At 42.0% G+C, this 19508-nt stretch overlaps 1 protein-coding gene across 1 annotated transcript in view; it reads right to left on the reverse strand.

The window, feature by feature from the left end:
• The window catches only part of LOC106815364 (delta(14)-sterol reductase-like), a 48883-nt gene that overhangs the window by 14564 nt on the left and 14811 nt on the right, over positions 1 to 19508 (reverse strand). The window contains exons 3-9 of the mRNA XM_014819816.1: positions 12754 to 12875; positions 11020 to 11209; positions 10123 to 10281; positions 9547 to 9733; positions 8909 to 9109; positions 7899 to 8002; positions 7500 to 7619 (exon numbers count right to left, since the gene is read on the reverse strand). Coding sequence (XP_014675302.1) covers positions 7500 to 7619; positions 7899 to 8002; positions 8909 to 9109; positions 9547 to 9733; positions 10123 to 10281; positions 11020 to 11209; positions 12754 to 12875 — 1083 coding nt within the window. The remainder of the gene's footprint in view (positions 1 to 7499; positions 7620 to 7898; positions 8003 to 8908; positions 9110 to 9546; positions 9734 to 10122; positions 10282 to 11019; positions 11210 to 12753; positions 12876 to 19508) is intronic.

A 19508-nucleotide genomic window follows, 5' to 3' on the forward strand; every position in this document is an offset into this window, starting at 1 on the left:
AATAGCCAGGACAACCATCTGATCCAACTCGTGAGACACGCGCGACGATGAGGCCACGATAAGTGAGCAAATTCAAAATGCAAACAACGTGAAACCGTAGGGTGCAGTAAAATATAAAAGAATAAAAGTGAGGATAACAGAAGAGGGCAAAACAACAACAACAACAACAATAACATTAACAGCAAGCAGTAAACAACAACAGAAAAACTACGACACAACACGATGTTCAGAGCCCGTCAAATGGCAATGTTATTTACAACACGTAATTATCTGAAAACTTGGCACGATGGCTGCTATCCGCTTAAGACTGATATAGGCTAGCATCAGGATGGGGTGACGGGTTGAGGGACATCTGGTGCTTCGTGTGCATGACGCTGCGGATGATATGACGCCATCTATCATGAACAGCCAGAAAGTGGATACGTTCAGTGATACAGCTGTTACGAGAAACAACGGCGACAGACGTCAGTTTTCAGAACATCGCAATATTTAGCAGAAACCTACACAGAACACATACATCAAAAGCACATACGTTTCTAGTAAAGATTATGTGCGCTTGCCTTGTATATTCCGCGGTTACACTAGTGCTTCTTGCTGCCATGATTATTCTGCTTACACGTACACCAACTCTTCTTTCACCAACTCGTTTCAGTTATATAAGAATAATAAAGTTCCAACGCTTAAAGCTCGCAGGATTATACTAATGACAAAACACTATCTGCTGCTTGCTATTTTTTGCACTATAAATCATTTAATTTAATTGACTTTAAATATTATTTAATAAAATGAACTGGAATAATGGATAATATTAATGATATCCCAATAGCATTCTGAGTTATTTGCTAATATCGGCTCACCCTCGTGGTGTTGACGAGTTGTTTTAGTGGCTGTGCACCAGGCGAGGACTGGGCGCGACAGGGAGCGAGGCGGATTCATCGGTGTTTGAGAAGGGAACGAAGTTCGATCTGGCTGCCTTGTCACCGACGACGAATCAAGTAGATGTTGCGAGCGCGCGTGGCCCTGGTGTTATCATGCGTGCGCGCTGACCGTATGCGATAGGCAAAAAAATTCTCTAGCACAAGGGTGTAAAATCAGGAAGAGAAAATAGGGCCCGATACAGCCCAATTTCATGATGTTAAAGAGCATTATAGTTCAGCTTATGAAAGTAAGCCATTACCAGTGCAGCCACGGGCGAATAAACACTGCCAAAATCTTGACGATTTCAAGATTTCGTTAATAACGGCGCACATCGCCAACTTCGTCCACAAATGTGCCGAATGAAGACATGCTTGATGTAGTCTGCATATACGGAGACTCAAGATCGCAATCTGTTCATTCACAGAGTAGTAAATCGCGCAACGAGCGTCGTGTGCAGACTACTAGTGGCGTCTAGTATAGGGTTTCATGCGAGTTTCCTCCGAAATAGGGCGGCTATGCCCTTATCTGTTACGCTAGGTTTAATCAACTTCAACTCACTAAAGGAAACACTATTTTGCGACATATAAAAATCTATAGAAAGGACAATATTGGGATTTCACGATACGTCAAAGAAACTAGAGAGAACCAGACGTGTTTAAATATTCATTTTATTGTGCCTCTACTGGAATCCATTACAGAAAATTACAATGCTGCTGTCGCTCTATAAATCTAGTGATATCTTCCGTATATGAAAAAATACTATTCGCTGAACACTGGACTGATACAGTGTGTACGGATAATTACACTAAAAATAGTCTCCTGCATACGCACGATACTCGAAAGACTGTAATATTTAAGCTACATTCAATAGCAATGGGGGGGCGGCGCGGCGCCCCGCGGGGGCCTGCATCTAAAAGAGTTGACATTCTATCTTTGCGTTACAGAACATACACTTAGTTCAACACTTCGTGCGTTATATCAAGCGCGAGCACAAACATATTACAGGAACAGATGATCTAAACTCATGAAAGGGTTGAACTGGTAAACAGTAGCGCTAACGCAAACAGCCGCAACATTTTAAACAGAAACAGTTATTCGCACATCCCGCAACACATAATATAAACATGACTACGGTCTGACAGAAATAATAGCGAGAAATCTACAGTCTCACATACCCCTTACTTACAGTTCGGCACACCTAAAGCAAACCATTTTCGGATAAATTCTTGAGGGAGTTCCAGGACTTAAACACGCCAGACCAAGAATAACAATTTTAGACGGAATACTATATTTTGTGCCTCGTATCTACCCAAACCAGCGTTTGGCTGAACAAATCTTCATGAAACCGAATATTATGGCGGGCTCAGGAAAATATTAAATACTCTCTAATTTCAAGGACGTTGTATGACGTCAACACGCAATGACAACCCAATCTTTTGAGTCCCTTCAGGGTTACACCCTATTTCCAGGACATTTCAGACTTGGAAAATAATCATTTTAATTAATCCAAAATTTCGGGCACCGCTAGAACCCTGTTATTGACTACGTAAAACGCAGGTGAACACCCTGGCTCTTTTGCGAATTTATTGGTGGCCTCTAACTCACTAACGAAGAAAAGCGATGAAACGACCGACAATGACGTGACAAACACTGGTTCCATTAAGCGTCATGACGACTGTGATGATAAAAATGGCTAAAACTAATCGTGGCTAAATACATATAGTAGCAAAAATGTGCTGATCAAGATTTACAATGCGCCACAAAAAATAGTTGCACTCAGAAGCATAATACTAGGCTAAAATAATAAGGTATAGATATATAGGTATTTTATAGGGTACTCAACACCAACACCGCTCAAGAAGAACACTACGAGTGTACGGCGTTTTCAACCTGCTCTAACCAGCATTCCTGTTTTTTACGAATAAACATGCTGCGACCTCTTACCTCTATAAATTTAACAGGAATTTAACTACTAAAATTAGAACATAGATCAGTAGGAGATTAAACATGAACTATAAATAACAATATGCAACGAAAGCCCGTAGATAGCTAAAACACTGACTCAATGACACTCAAGGAAAATAACAAACAGGGCCCTGACCCGGTGCGAATTGATGTCCACAATTCATACCACCTTCCTTAGACTAACTCAATACAGACGCCATTAAACTACAGATGACACGGCAGTGTAAGGAAACGCACTCACACTATATATTTAGACTAATAAATATACTGGAAAAAACAAGTAGAGTAACGACGGACTTGTGGTTTAATGTTGGCGTTTTACACGGTATTTTTATTATCTACACGGTCCTATCTTGGCTGGCTATATTAGCTAATGCTTAATAATTCTGCACAAGTCACACTACACCTGGTGACGTGCTGACAAATGGAGCAATGAATATGAACAGTCGAAAATAAATTTTAAACGATTATAGCCTCTAAAATTAAGATGCAATCGGCTAGAAAATGAGACACTATATTGAGTAAACGCCAAAACTATTCTAATTCGCGTGATTTACACGTTCAATCCTACAAATTAACTATTTTTGTAGCGAAGCTATTTAAACTCACTTAAATTTACGATCATAAACCATTAAAGCGCCAGTGGCATGACTTTTTTAGAAAAAACTAAAATAGAATAATCAAAATGTCTAATTACTTTATGATACGGCCTTGAGAGGTAGTGACAACTGCAGACCACAAGAAGATGGGGAAGCGTCTATGCAAACCATGGATATAGAATATGCCATCGAGTCACTCATCTATAGGCATTTTGTGTCATTGATTAAGGAGTTGACACCGATTGCTTGGTGGCGAATGGCGGTCGAAAGGGTAATGGAACATCATTCACACACGTCGCAAGCCATTGGCACCTCTGCAAACTGACAGAATCACGTGGTTCAAATAACCCAATCTACTAGCAACTTAAGGGAATGGACCAATACTTGTGACCGCTCTCGACCGCGCCAGATACATACTCTACGCAGGTCAAGACCAACACTCTTCATACTGCTGGTGTGATAATCGGCATCATAGCTATAAGGCTAATCTCTACTAATATCGTACATTTCCACGATTCACATGGTGACAGACCTCAGTTAAAAACATGACAAAACACGCGGTCTCCTAGCCACACTCATACAATCGGGTTCGTAGCGACATCTGCTTGTAAAAAAATACGTCAGACACGTCGACGAAAATACTTCAAAATAATGTATGCATATAATCGCTAATGAGTTAGTACGTGTTTAAACATCGAGTACAAAACGCATCTTTTAATGTCATTTATTACACAATAAACACGAATTTACGAAAACAGTTTTTAAAAACTGGGGGCTTACTTGCAAAAAAGTAGTGCTGGATATAAATACTTTAGTGTAATTTTCGTTTTCTTCTTCCTCGGTTCTTCTCGCAATCAGTACTCGTTGAACAATTGACGAATTAGGAGGGTAATATTGTTTGTTTGTTTCACTTTTGTCGTATTTGGCTGTAACAAGGTCGTGCCATCTTTGGTACGAACATATAAACAATAGCTAGTCACAGGTCTGCTCGCTAAGGTATTTGGACAGCAGTTACCTCACGCAGTTGTAAATACATAACGGTTGTAAGGTCCCGGTGGCTCTCGATAATCGAACAGACGTGTGCAAACAGCGATTGCGGCCACGTGAAAGTCGGAACTATCTAAACTCGTTAAAACGTGCTTCATAACTAATAAAACCGAAGCGCCGCGTTGGAAGCGTGTCGGGTGCACTAGTTCTCCCACACAAAGTCGGCTTTAGCCGTCCTGCGACAGTGATTTGGCACTCAAGCAGCGGGCACTTCAGACGTGCCGGATGCAGCAGTCTCAAACACGTACGGTACAATTCGGGTACTTGACCTTCTCGCAGTAGCGGTCCCGCGTCACCGTACTTCTGTCGGCACGCGTGCTCGTCCCGGATTGCGCGGTGTACGAGCAGCACGCAATAGTAGATCGGGTAGAACCACGGCGGCAGGGTGCTGAATCCTGTGTTCCAAAGGAAAAACGCTTCGTTAGGAAATCGCCATCGGTGCGACGACTCACAGTGGCAACTCGTGGAGCATGGAAACTGTTGAGACGTGCGTAAGTGCACAGCGGATTACTGTATCTGGTAGCACCCACGTCAGACTTTGAGACAATGTTACAACGACGATGCTGTAAAATATTTGTATTCCATCATTTTCTAAATGGAGAAGCGATTTCCACGAGGATCCTTTTTATGTACGAGTTAGCTGAAGATTTTTTGGCAAGCTGTACAGGCACAATGCTGACAGAAAAGCAGGATGGTTGAGTAGTACTCACCACAGGGCAGCGACCGGCGACAGCATCAGCAGATCTCCCAGGTAGTTAGCTTCCTCACGAATCCCCACCAACCAGAGATGAGGAGTCGCTTGCCAGACGGTGTTGTGCGAGCTTTCAGATCTGTTGAAAGGTCGACAAATACGTATAAACACACATCTGCAAAAATTCCACCTGTAGCCTTGTAGATGGCACCACAGTGCCATTTAGTTTTATCCAGGTATCTATGAGTAGGCTACCAACCTGTCAAGCTTCCCAACCAGTTTTATATGATCTTGAAGTTACTAGTAATCACAGAAACAAATAAGGGTCAGACAAACGTGTTATAGGAACATATATGCGTACAAAATAAAACAATTACACACGTTAGTACAGGAGAAACTACATGACTCTAATGGAAAAAAACTTACGAAAAACTGATGGTGAGGATTCTAACCGGAAGGTGTCCTTCTCCTTGTTTGCCAGTCCGGAAAATCCAGAATCCAATCACTGGATTTGCAAAAACATACGGAACGGAAATGTAACACCGCTAGTCAGAGCACCCGACCACATCAACTATTTATTGATTCACATGCTTACTACACATACACATCCAGCAATTCACGACCGTGTATTCTACATTTATATTTACGTAAACATGTTTCTTATCAACACAGTGAAAATTGGCAGCAGGTGCACAAGGAAAACGCAGTCGATAACGATGCTGCAAGCTGGATTCGTGGTGCTCAGCATGTCACGTGGACTTACTGTCAGCAGGAGAATAGCCACTAGAGCGTAGTTGTGCACGTCCACAGAGCTTCCTGTGATCGAGCAGATAGCGTGCCTGCAAGGGAGTAGACAAATGGCAAGACCAGGTCACCTAATGCCAGCATCCAACCGAATCCCTCCCTGTGTGATGTCAAAGGTCGTGAGCCACGATCCTGCAAGGCAACCATCACTAAGTTTTAGCATTCATCTACACTACACGATACGCCAATCATTAGCACTGCGCTGTGACACTGTGACCAGTACATAATGCCTATATAGGCATAATCAGGAGTAGATAATAGGGAGGAAGTGTGACATACAAATAACAAGGGAAATTCGTCATTTACTCAGCTTATAATACTAACGATTTTACTACACGTAACTACATCCATTGGCTCAAAATCAGTACACAGTAGCTTCGCGCATCATCGTACGAAATCATTTCCTCGTAGACACCCGCAATCCTGTAGATACAGCCCTAAAACTCGACACGATTCTCCATTCTCTGCCATCAATCCAACCCATTGCGCGTCTATAATTCAACACAAAAGCAGCTACTAGCGCTATTTGCTACACTGAGCGAGCATGTGGCTCGCTGGGATATAGGCCATCAACACCTCGGCGAATAACCTTGTGACCCAGTACAGCAACTACCCAGGCACCTTCTGTCACTAGCTGGCATGCGCCTTCACCACGCATGCCAACCATAAATGAACTTAGCTGCGTCGAGGGTTGCGTCGATCCCAAATCTCCCTGCAGCCACAACCGCCGACATCAGCTATCGAGAGAGCAAAAACGTACAGCGACTGCCGCCGCCAGGTTCTGCCCTTTTGTCTGAATTATAGGCGCGCAAGGGCGTTGGATAATGGCAGAGAATGGCAGAATCGTGTCGTACGTTTTAGGCCTGTATCTACGATTGCGGGTGTCTACGAAGGAACGATTTCGTTACGTATGATGTCGAATGTACTGTGTCCGATTTGAGCTCAGTTGGATGAGTTCGACGTAGTATAATCGTAGGTATTATAAGGCTAGTAAATGGACGAATTTCCTTGTTTATTGATGTTCACACTACCTCCCTAATTACTACTCCCGATTATATGTAGCCAACTCCACACACAGTGCAATTTGAACAAGGGCTTGCAACTATACACAATACAATCGTCACAGCTTAAACACGTACACGAGTCTACATGCACTGCTATCATCGCTGGTTCAACACGTTATTGAGTCTACACACAATGCAAGCTATCTTAAGTTGCTAAATTTCTCTAGAATAAGATCTAATTCTCCCAGATCAGCACAATACTAGGCAAGGAATTGAAAATGCAAAAAATAAGGGTGCCCGGTGGCTATACACACATCGGTATACGGAGATCGGTAGCCACAGAAGTCGTGTGACAACTGCTGTAAAATCACATATCGCAGATAGAAACTTGAAAGCCTTTGTAAAAGAAGACTGAAACCAAGTCTGCACAATGAGATACTCATGGCACTGTCGGTACGCTCCTGTACTTACCTCATGGAATAGAGCATCAAATACGTAAAGAAACTGGCAGCCGACGACCAACAGTAGAGGATAAGATGGACTGCCATTGTCCTGACAATCCTTTGCGACCATGCACATGTTTATGACAACCTTAACATAAACGTGATCGAGAACGATTAGGAATTACATATATAGATCAATACTTTCATTAATTACATGTTACTTTTGTCTACGTTTAAGGGCAATTCCACGGTGACTGACGTGACATTTTTTGTCATTTCTGAACATTCAGCTCAGATCTTAGACAACTTACAGTACCTTCTTCCTAAACGTGTGCGTGTGTGTGCGTGCACGTGTGTGTGTGTGTGTGTGTGTGTGTGTGTGTGTGCATGTATAATCTTGGCTTCAACAAGACCTAGTTAAACTCACCCATCCAATGAGTCCAGGTCTCAGCTCACAAAAAAACTTCAGATCAAAGCTGCGGATGCGAGGGTTCAGCTCGTGACCGAGGAAGAAATCGTAAATATGGCTGCCTGAAATGTGCACCCATCCCTGGATTAGCATGTGGACAAACTTGGACCAGTGTTCTTTCAGAGCCTCAACTCAATAACATCAATACCCTTCAACAGCCTCAGTTAACATGGTTCATACAGGACTGAAAATTTTCTCAAGGACATTTTATCGGAATTCATACACACAACAAAACATACCTGGATTAATTTAATAATAACCCCATTCTTAATCACTGTCACCTCTAACTTACCTGGATCACATTAATAAACCCTTCTAAACACTGTCACTTCTACAACATACCTTGATTTACTGACTGATTTTACTGACTTACTGTAATTTGTGATCATCATTTAACTACTGTCTATCGTGTCTATAGCTTTTTAAGCTCATTTAACACAATTTTTATTGAGGTTTGCACATTATTTATGGTACAAAATGTCTTTTTATTACAGGCAAGGATTCTTTCTAAAAATTCAAGGACTTTTCAAGCACAAAATCAACATTTACTAAATTCAGGTACTTTTCAAGGACTCCCCTCAAATTCAAGGACTTTTCAAGGACTGTGCGAACCATGGTTAATGTACTTGCCCTTCTGTATACTTGATAAGAATAGGTCTGTTTTTGTTGGTAGGTAAACGGCAACAACAACCACCCCCTTCCCTCCTACCCGATCCCACATGTTGCTATAAATGATCGCACTTTTGCCAAAGCCAGTTTTTGTTAAGTTATCGCCACATAACTAAGTGCACCTACAATGTGGGCGTACAAAATCTGGTCAGTTCTAGGAGTTGGACGACATTTTGTCAGTAACAGCAGTCACTCAATTTTCCAGAAATCTCCAAATAAATTAGAATTCTAACCGAACACCCCCAAACCTCTACTGGTTTCTCTTCCGGCATGCCGTGTAGCACCCCCCCTTCACCTACCAGAATTTCCGTATGGGTTCAGGGCATTGTTGGCGGCACGGCGAGCTTTCAGGTACAGGATGACAGACATCAGAGTGGAGAAGACCATCGCAGTACAAGCCAGCTGCATGTAGTTGCGGTAGACGAAGGCAGCGATCGGATACTTAAGGTACATCTGTGCCACAACGAGACTGGCCAAGCTGACCACAAACGCAAGACCACCTGCAAAGTGACACGTGCGTTAGATGTTAGACCTCCAAATGTACGTATCAAGTACTTAGCAACAAGGTTGAGGAGTTGATATTCCGTCAGATTCACATTCGAATAGTTGGTCCGGCAAGCGTAAGTAATTCTGAGTGGTTCCGACACCAGAATGCTCTTCATTTTCCCCCTTTACCAATGAGTCAGCACTCAAACTTTAGATTATATACTTGAGGACATACGTGCAGCAATGACACCTCGTGCCTTGATGGAAAGCGGAATCCATAGATCATGGTTGTTGTGATACGACCGGAATTTTTTTTACCTACGTGCAAATTCTTCTGTGGATCCAGCAACTTTAAAGAAAGAGTTTATATGCATTGCACTTTTAACACTCACGTATGCACGCGCACATACACACACATGCATGCACGCACACACACATCACATGCAATTACCATTGAGACGGTAGCTGAGACGATTGCCCGAACGCAAAGGCTGTCCCTGTACGATGCGCCCAATAGGTAACAATGCCAACAGCACCTGTGCAACGAACCAGCCCATGTATGCTGCAGTTGCCTGCCAGTTGAAATATGCATGGAGCTGCAGAGGTAGCTCAGGTCTCTTGAAGAATACGCACTTTCCCTGCACAAAGAAGCATTACAATTATTACAACAAACTTAATTTAAAAATATATATAATTAAAATGTAACATTTCTATATAGAATAAAATTATCCACTTTATGAAGACCACTGATTCATTCATCTACAACCTAAAGCAAACAAACTGGAAGCAAATAATCACAAAGCATGTGATATTCTTGTGTTATATACAATTTAGTGATTTTCGTTATTCCCAAAGTTATTTCACAAAATCAAATCACAGATGAAACATGTTTGCATCAGCTGCGAAGCCCACATGCTACTACAAATACAAAAAAAGGGTTTACCTTTTCAAGTTTTTGCAGCGTTAACGATGTCAACTTCATTTGCATTGAAATGCACCGAGTGCAGGTGTTTGTAGCGATAGATACCTTTGTACAGGTGAAATAGAGAAGGATCACGGTGGCTGGCAGCATCAGCATCGTTGTCAATGCTCCGAAAGCACCACCAAACTCCTTCTGCATCGTCTTCCTCACCTTCTCGCTGCGAGGCATTTGCTTGATATCTGCCGTCATCGACTCTGGCTGCTGCTGCTCCCCGAAACATCATAACATAAATAAATTAATATTAGTAAGGAAGAAAAAAAAATGAAAGTCCATTGGTACTGACAAAAGCTACATAACTTGCTCTTCATCTCGAACCGACTTGAACCTAAGAGGGCAATGAAGCAGGGTCTTAAACCATGTAAGCTCCAAATGCGGAATGTTCACACGGTGATCAGTAACTAGTGGCGTATTCAGAAATTGATGGGGGGGGGCGAAATGTACCTTGGCTGCCGCAGGCAGGCCTGCGTGCCGTAGACATGGCAGTGCTAGGGGGGTCTGGGGGCATGCCCCCCAGAAAATTTTGAAATATTTAAGCCATTTTCCTGCAATCTGAGGCATACTGTGGACCATATTCTCATGTCTGATAACACTATCTCAACCCTACAACCCTTGCCTGATTAGCAGACAAACTACGCGACACCTTGCAGACAGCGCCTGTCTGACTAGGCTATTCCATTTACCGTAGACATGCCAGATACAAAATGCCTGAAAAAAAACAATGTGTCCAAGCGAACAATGAGAACAATCAGTGCAAATTAAACCTAGAAATCGTAAAGATTCCACAGAATGAGGAACGGTTGGAGACCCTGATGAAGCATCAGAAACTGTCAGTAGCTTGTGATTCCTGCCCCCCTTGATACGACACAGAGCAACATGTGCAAGCAAACTGACGTGCTAGCGGCCAGGATCAGCAAAATCCGCCCGTGCGTTCGCCGTGATTACCTTGTTGGTGCTGGCCATGGCAGCCAGGCGAGCCGAAGTCCGCGTGGGAGTATCCGGCCCGAGTGACCTCACTTCATCCTTCACCTCCTTATCGATCTTGTACGTCTTTGTCTCGCTCAGTGTGGTTTTCTTTGCCGGCGTTGACGTCATCGGAATCGTGGTGGTGCGTGATCGCGATGTGGACCGAGACCTGAGGTGTGATTACGCACATGCAAGCTTGGTAGAATAGCTAGGGCCACAATTAAAATTTTTTTTTATTTGCCCTCACCCGACCCAGGCTGAACAGTTCGGGTAGGTAGGTAGGCTTTTTTTTAGTTTGAATTTTTTTGGGGTCTTTTTACAAATTCAGCATGGTGTCTACATGCTCGGGTGTGCTTGTGCGCAGATACCTTTTATGTTGAATGTTTGTTTTGCTTGGTACATATAATCAAGAGCGTATAAAGAAAGAGAGCGTATAACGGTGAAATGCTGAAACCATGTTGCAGTATTAGTCAAATGAATAAACTTTCCCGGTTTTATTTTGACGATTCTTTGCAGTATTATTGATCAGCTGTCCTACCTTGTTTTAATATAAAACAAACCGAATGTCCCTACGATGCCCCTACGCTGAGATAATAAGCGGTGAAAATCTGGTATTTTCGTCGAAAACCGACTCGAGATCAGTGTTTACTGCGACTGTCTCTCGCTTTGAGATAACTCCGGGAAACCTCGCGTGTTTCCGCCAATGATTGACAAATGGAATGAATGACGTCTGTTATTGATTGCCATAGTGACGACCCCCACCTGTGCCCACCTCACGCTGGATGTATAGTAATCTCTGTAGTACTGACGTGAGTCAGTGCTACCATGGCGCTACACAGCGGCGACCGGAAGCAATACACTGGCCACAAAGCGAGAGACAGTCACAGTAAACACTGATCTCGAGTCGGTTTTCGGCGAAAATACCAGATTTTCACCGCTCATTATCTCAGCATAGGAGCATCGTAGGGACAAGCGGTTTGTTTTATATTAACAAGGTAGGACAGCTGATCAATAATACCGCAAAGAATCGTCAAAATAATATGGGCAGTTTCTTAATTTGACTAATACTGCAACATGGTTCCACCATTTCACCGTTGTACGCTCTCCTTCTTTATACGCTCTTGATATAAATGTATTGCCCACAGATTTATATAATGTACAGTGATACAAATTGTAAAAAAAAATAGGAAAGGTCAATAACATTTTTTGAGTCGGCCCCTTTTTGGCGGGTCGGTCGAGTGAGGGCAAACAAACAACATTTTTATTATGGCCTAGTCATGATACCAGTACAGACACGTCACACCTGTGACAGACTCACTCACTGAGCTCCAGAAAGACGTTTACTAAAATATAAGTAAGTTTACTTCAAGTTATTAAGTCTCATAGTCTAATTCCCAACACTTAGTTAAGTTTTTACTCAAGTTGAAAACAGCTACAGCTGTTTGTAGAGTTATATATAGCATTAAATGAGTCTTAATATTTAATTCTTTACTATTTTAGACTGGTGAAAAAGGACAGGAGTATAGACATACATTGCTATTCCTACATTTCCTATAGGCTTGTGACAAAAACCTTGTTTAACAACCCTCTGAAAACATTCCTGTCCATGTAGAACCATCTAAGTTGTGTACAATCCCAGATTAACGAATGTATGAATAGATTAACAAAACACTACCAACGTAGGCACTAACTAACTGTTCTTTCCAACACTACCTTCTAGCCGGCGATGTTGTAGCACTCTTTGTCTTTGCTGTGCGTGGTGGAGACTTCCCGCGACCTCTGCTCCGAGATCGTGATCGCGATCTTGCTGGTGATTTAGATTGGGACCTGGAGGGCTGTTGAATAGATAAATCGAGCTTTCGTATCACCTGACAATTTAAGAATTCTGCATGCTAATTACTGAATAAGTACACACAGTCACACACACATGCACGCATGTACGCACACACACGCACGCACGCACGCACGCACGCACGCACACACACACACAAATCAACCAAACTCTGCACATCTATCAAAAGAGCTCAGCATTTAAACAAGGTTTCTTATGATTACGATATGTCAAACCAAATTGTGTGTACGAACGTCCCTGGCGTTTGCAACTGTAAACATACACTACTGTCTAGAGTACAAGTCTGGATTAGGCAAGTCAAACAATTTGGAAATCAGCTCACTCGTGGCAGCATAAACCAAACCAACCACACCAGCGGGAACCAAACAGCTGATCGGCTGATCCAGTATGACCTACGAATTCAAACACCGGGCACAGTGCGAGATTGCATAATGTAATTACAATGTCTATGCCCTGAAATCACTTACTCCTTGCATACAATTTTTCATAGTGCAAACTGTAGGGAATAACCAACAATGCTTACAAAAAATGAGAAAAGAGGTTAAATAGTGACAGTGAGAGCAAACTAATGTGGATATGTAACAGAGAACACATCAAAATCATCAAGAATTTGCCCAAGTACAACAGGTTTTCTTTTTCTTTTCAATAGGATCAATTGAGATGGAAATGCTAACATTTCATATGGACAGTCAAATACTAATGCCATTTACCATCCTTCATAGTTCCGTCATTGTTAGATGCATAAGTCTGATCGTATTTGAGATAGTGAAACCAGTTCTTACGCATTCTCACTCTACTAGTAGCTGGTACACAGTGAGCAGGGGCAGAACTAATGGTAGCAACTGAAATTTAAAATGAACCGAGTGCACAGCTGGTACGCTCTCTCGTCAGATCCTGTTATATCACATTCAAATGTAGGATCACATAACTCCGCCTGGGGAGCATAACAGGGCAACGCTGCGAAATGAGACACAGAAATTAGAATGCTATAGGCGGCAATACCAACACTTACAGATCATTTTTTGTTTGTAACAAGACCGGCAGCTGGTATCAATACAGCAGAAGTTTTTTTATTAACTTTTTTATATACTGGCAACATTAATGTAACTGTACCCAATGTTGAGCTAATAATACTCTTGATAATACCAAAGAGTTGGTGTGACTGTGTAGCCTTGGATGTGTTATATGCATGCAGATTTTCCCCTGCTAAATCTGATTTGGTATTTATTAAATTGGCACAAACCACTAACACGTCCAAATTACACACAAACTAAAAACAAACAGAAATAGCTGAAATAATCTTACCTTAAATTTAAATAACTAAAAATGTAAATGACTTTACAACTAGCTATTTCAGATTTCACTTAGAATTTGCTGCTGCTGTTTTTTTATGCAACTAAATACCACATGGAACTGATTTAAAGCACATTTCAATTCAGGATGTGTCATACATGGACAAACCAGAGCTCAGTTTTAACCCTGGTCAGGGTTTCTTAAATACACAAGAGGCACAGTGGCGCACCGCCGTTGTCAAATTTAAAGGGAGAGTTTACTCTAGGTTCTAGGGTTATTTTCAGCTAATTTAGGTTATAATTACGATACATAAAAAGTTTCATGGTTCAATCACCATTAGAAATATTTTTTTTAAATGTTTTAAAACTAACGACTACCGTGTGATTACAACGACGGTGGCGCCACTCAAAGCGCACGATCTGATAAGTTGCGCAAAACCACTTTCCAGCCAAGGGCTACAGACCGAGGGTGTTTCTTATTTATTCATTTAAAAGCAAAAGGATTGTAATATCATCTCATAAACGACATATAGTTTCAGTTATAATATGGATAACACTTGCCCGCTAAAAGAATACCGTTCTGCGCATTTAAATAGCTTTAGGTATAAAATATAAATGCACTTTTCGGGAATTAGCCCTCGGTCTGGTAACGGTGCAAAATAAATTGTACAAATACGCAACTTTTTTCTGGGTTGGCAGCACGGTCGCGGGTGTCATGGCGCAGTATCAAATTTCGTGGAAATAGCCGTTGATGTGTAATAATTAAACAATTAATATTAGGCACTGGTAACAAATAAGTGGGGTATCAGAAGAATTTGTTATACAGTAAGTACAAGTTGTAGCAAGTAAACCCTAAGGCTACGTCTCTTTAACAGTCGCCGTGTGGGAAAATGTTCCTGTTATTACTGATAATGTAATCTCCGTAATTTATATTACCTATAAGTATATCAATACATCCGGTATTTGAATCCATCAATGCGCGTTTTTTCCGCCAAAACTGGCCATTTACCTCCTTTGTCTAATTTTCCCCTCAGAAGAAACCCTGCTGATCCATTTCAAAAATCATAAACATGACCACAAGCACACAAGTCCCTGGTGCATTGCGGAGAAGGGTAAATGCGATCACTGTCTGCTTGAGAAATGCAAATAAAAGATATAGCCGTCTATCATACTTTCTGGCTGAACCTTGAAACAAAATTCTTTATGAATTTGTAACACTTTTGGGAGGTTATAAAATGCTGCAGCTGTGCACGTGAGAAATAAAACTGTGAATGGACCTGATTATTTCTTAGTTAGAAGTACCGGCTTTCGGTGACTTGTCTGCCTGGTCGCGATAATGGTTTTGCCCGTTTTTAGCTCCACGGTGTACTTTGCCGTGGTTGTCGAGTACTTATACCAATCCACCCACACATCAGCTGGTCTGCTATGTAAACTCGCACACCTGCCTCTCCCATCACCTGACGTAGCTAAGCGCATTACTGGAGATTTTGGGCCATCCTTAAATGGAACATTATAATACAAGTATTAGTGCTCAAACCAGCTAAGAGCTAACAAATATTAATTTATAGACACAGATTATCTGACAAAGATTGGGATTTGATTACTAGTATAGTAACTAGTCGCTCATCAGGGGTCTATGTCCCCCAGCGGTACTGCGCCGGAACGGTACCCTGGTACAGTTCCGGTTATATCCGGAACGTACCATTGGTAACTATCTGATCCATGGTTAGGTTTAAAGGGTTAGGGTTTAAGCGGTTAAGGATAGCGCGACTCACCTAGACTCGTTTTAGTGGGTAGGCAAGGTTATGGTCCGGCGCCTATATTATTAGTACAGCAGAGCATATGTATATACGGTACTATTAGATCTATGCGTACAGGTACAGTTCGGCCGGCACGTACCCTGGGGACATAGACCCGCCTCTCAGCGTAATGCGTTAAGTATTATATTATTAATTAATCCATCAAACTCGTGACAGAATCACGATAAAAACACGGTTTAAATGATCGAAACTACCGTTAAAAGTGTGTAATGCATAAATTCACCAGCGATACATACACAGCCATAGTACTGGTCCAACACTAGTCTATAGTGATGTCACGGATCATCCGATTATACTCGATCAGTCGGTTGAACAGTGGGCTCGAACCAAACGCTCGGTTATCAAAATCATAATCGATTTCAATCACAAGAAAAAAAAAACTGTCGCGAAAAAAAACGAAATAAAATGTAAAACTTGACAAGCAAAAATTGGAAAAGTTATGAGAATCAGAGATATCAGTCGCTACTATATATATATATATTCAAGCTATCCTTTCATTTAACATACATGTAAATGATGTTATTAATACAAATAATACTAATTAGTATTATACACACAGTGTAGTTAAACCGTTGCAAAACAAACCAGTAAATTGAGTAAAAACAGTGGCTAAGGACAGGCACATACATGTCACACGACGTTACGCACACCCAGGCACTTCAACACACGGTAAACCGCGATCTGTAAGCATCATCGGTTACTTGGCGTCTAAGCGCGATGATAGATTATAACGAATATACAACCCGATTACCAACACTAGATCAACCACAGACGTAACGCTAATCAATCAGACAAATGCCTGCCCTAATGTAAGGAAAAAATTGTTAATCCATTAAAAATCCAATAAACTGATTAAGTTTATTAAATTTATGATTTTTTACCCTATAACTAGCAAACATAATAAATGCTAATAATTAACCTGATAGTGCGCAATCGGAACCGTTCTTTTGTAATTTAACGAACTAATCATATAATATGTAGAGGAAATATTGACATTTGGCGCGCCACCAACGAACAACAAACAAGCAGTACGCGTAAACCGGCGCCACAAGTGCGTTTTTGTGATTGGTCGTTACGCTTAGTGCCGACGTAAACTGATTGGCTTATCAGTTCTGTCCTTCGCACCGCCGATGCTAGTATTTTCGAATGCCGGAGCTTCCTGATAACAGTTTAGTCGATTTCAGTATTTTTACGTAGATTTAACGCCCCTTTGTTCCGGCTACGATCCACTGTCGACCTCGAACCCCCAGTAAATGAACCGTAGCACATAATATTAGGACGAAGACGGAGAGCGAAGTGGATCAAAATCGATAGAGTGCCACTGCGGATCGCAGTGGAAAAAAGTTGCAATTTGCCAATTTACCAACGAGTTTCAATGAATGAGGAAGATTCCGTTGTACATTGCACATATTTTTCCATTTCTATAATATAATTAATAATACTAATACTAATATAATGACAGGGGTGAGGAATCGCGCAGATGTACAGGCAATGGATTGAATGACCATAACTTAATAACACATCGAAGCATAGACTTGCTAAGGTGTAAAGTCAACCCAGCTTGCTGGATGTCAGTAGATTTTTGCTGGAGAATTGGGTTCATTTTGGGAATATATATGCTGGAGGTTCAGAAATATTTTTCAAACACGACCAGTTTCTGAATATTTTTGGCTTTAAAATATCGTATTTTGCAGTACATCATATTCTGTTTTCAGTGGCGTAACGCAGGGAGGGTGTTGGGGTGTTAAACACCCCTTGCCTCTGTCCGAAACAAACCATTTTTTTAAAGAAAAGAGAAGGAGAGGAGAAAAAGGGAGAGAGAGAGAGAGAGAAAGAGAGAGAGAGAGAGAGATGAGAGAGAAGAAGAGAGAGAGACGAGAGAGCGAGAGATGAGAGAAGAGAAGAGAGTGTGTGTGAGAGAGGAAGGAGAGAAAGAAGGAAAAGAGAAGGGAGCGAGAAAACAGAAGGGCCCCCTATTATCCTTGTTTTAGATTAATGTATTGTAAACACCCCCTCCCGAGCTGTAAGAACAAGATAGCTTATAAACGCAGCTGTAAAGGAGTGTGTACAATGAGAATGAGATAGAAAACGCCCAAATCGATCTGCGTGCATGCTGCGCGAATCGCGATGTCGTAACTACAATTGTAGATTGGGCAGAATTGATTTGCACGCAACACATATACTTAGTCATAGACGTGAGTTTGTTCATACAATCGTGAAGATTTCAGAAATTTCCACCTCGATTTTATAACTGCATCTTACCTATCAGCTATCACAACGCAAGCTTTTTATAATAATAGCTAGTATGAGCCCTATGCAACGTGGTCGCACTGTCTGTAGTTTAGCGGGGGTAGTAATGGATAAGTACTTGTGATTCAAACAAACCAAACACTACACAGCACAAACTACGCACAGCCACCCTTCTCTCGCCTCTCACCACGCACGGCACACTACGCACGGCACGTAGCAGTGCCAGCAAGCACGTAAGCACGCCACGCACGCACGACACCGCACACACACACACACACACACACACCACACAGCAAATCAGCGCAATCGGTGCACAAGCTCTCTCTCTCCTCTCGTCTCTCATCTCTCTGCTCTTCGTTCTCCTCTCTCTCTCTCTCAGCACCACACACACACGCGCGCCGCGGCACATTGCACGCTGCTCTGTTTCTCTCGCGCGTTGTCCTCCTTTCCTCCTCTCTCTTTCTCTCGTCTGCATCTCATCGCTCGCGCTTTCCTCTCTCTCTCCCCTCTCGAGTCCTCCGCTCCTCTCTTCTCTCTCTCTCCGCTCGCAAGCTTCTCTCTCTCCTCGTCTCTCTCTCTCTCTCTCGCTCGCGCTCTCCTCATCTCTCTCTCTTCTCTCTCTCGAATGAATCCTCTCTCCTTATCCTCTCTTCTCTCTCTCTCTTTCTCTCTCTCATCTCTCTCTCCTCATATCCTCTCTCTCTCTTTCTCTCTCCCTCCTCTCTCTCTGCTCTTTGTTTTTACATACACAACACAAATACGCGCCACCCCTCTATCACACACAACACGCACGGGCTCGGAAAGGGGCACATCTCTCTCATCACTCCTCTCCTCTCCTCCTCATCTCGTCATCTCTCTCCCATTGCACTCTTCTCTCGTACTCTCTCTCTCTCATCTTCACTCCTCTCCCTCTTCTCGTCGTCTCGTACTCCTCTCTCTCTTCCCAATCTCTCTCTCGTCTTTCTCCTCTCCTCTCTCTCCTCTCTCCCTCTCTCTCTCTCTCTGTTCTTCTATAATTAGTGTGGTAGCGGCGTGTATGAATAGTAACTAATATATTATTACACAGATAAAAAAAAATATGAATTCTTCTTCTCTCTCTCTCTCCTCTATCTCTTCTCTCTCTCTCCCTCTATATATTGTGTGTGTGAGCGCGTGTAGAATATATAATATATATATATATTATATATATTATAATAATATATATTATAAAATACAATAGATAAAAAAAAAAAAAAGTGAATTCTGCTCTCTCTC

This window comes from Priapulus caudatus, unplaced genomic scaffold (genome assembly GCF_000485595.1).
Source record: "Priapulus caudatus unplaced genomic scaffold, Priapulus_caudatus-5.0.1 Scaffold1099, whole genome shotgun sequence".
In the NCBI taxonomy this organism is placed as follows: Eukaryota; Metazoa; Priapulida; class Priapulimorpha; order Priapulimorphida; family Priapulidae; genus Priapulus; species Priapulus caudatus.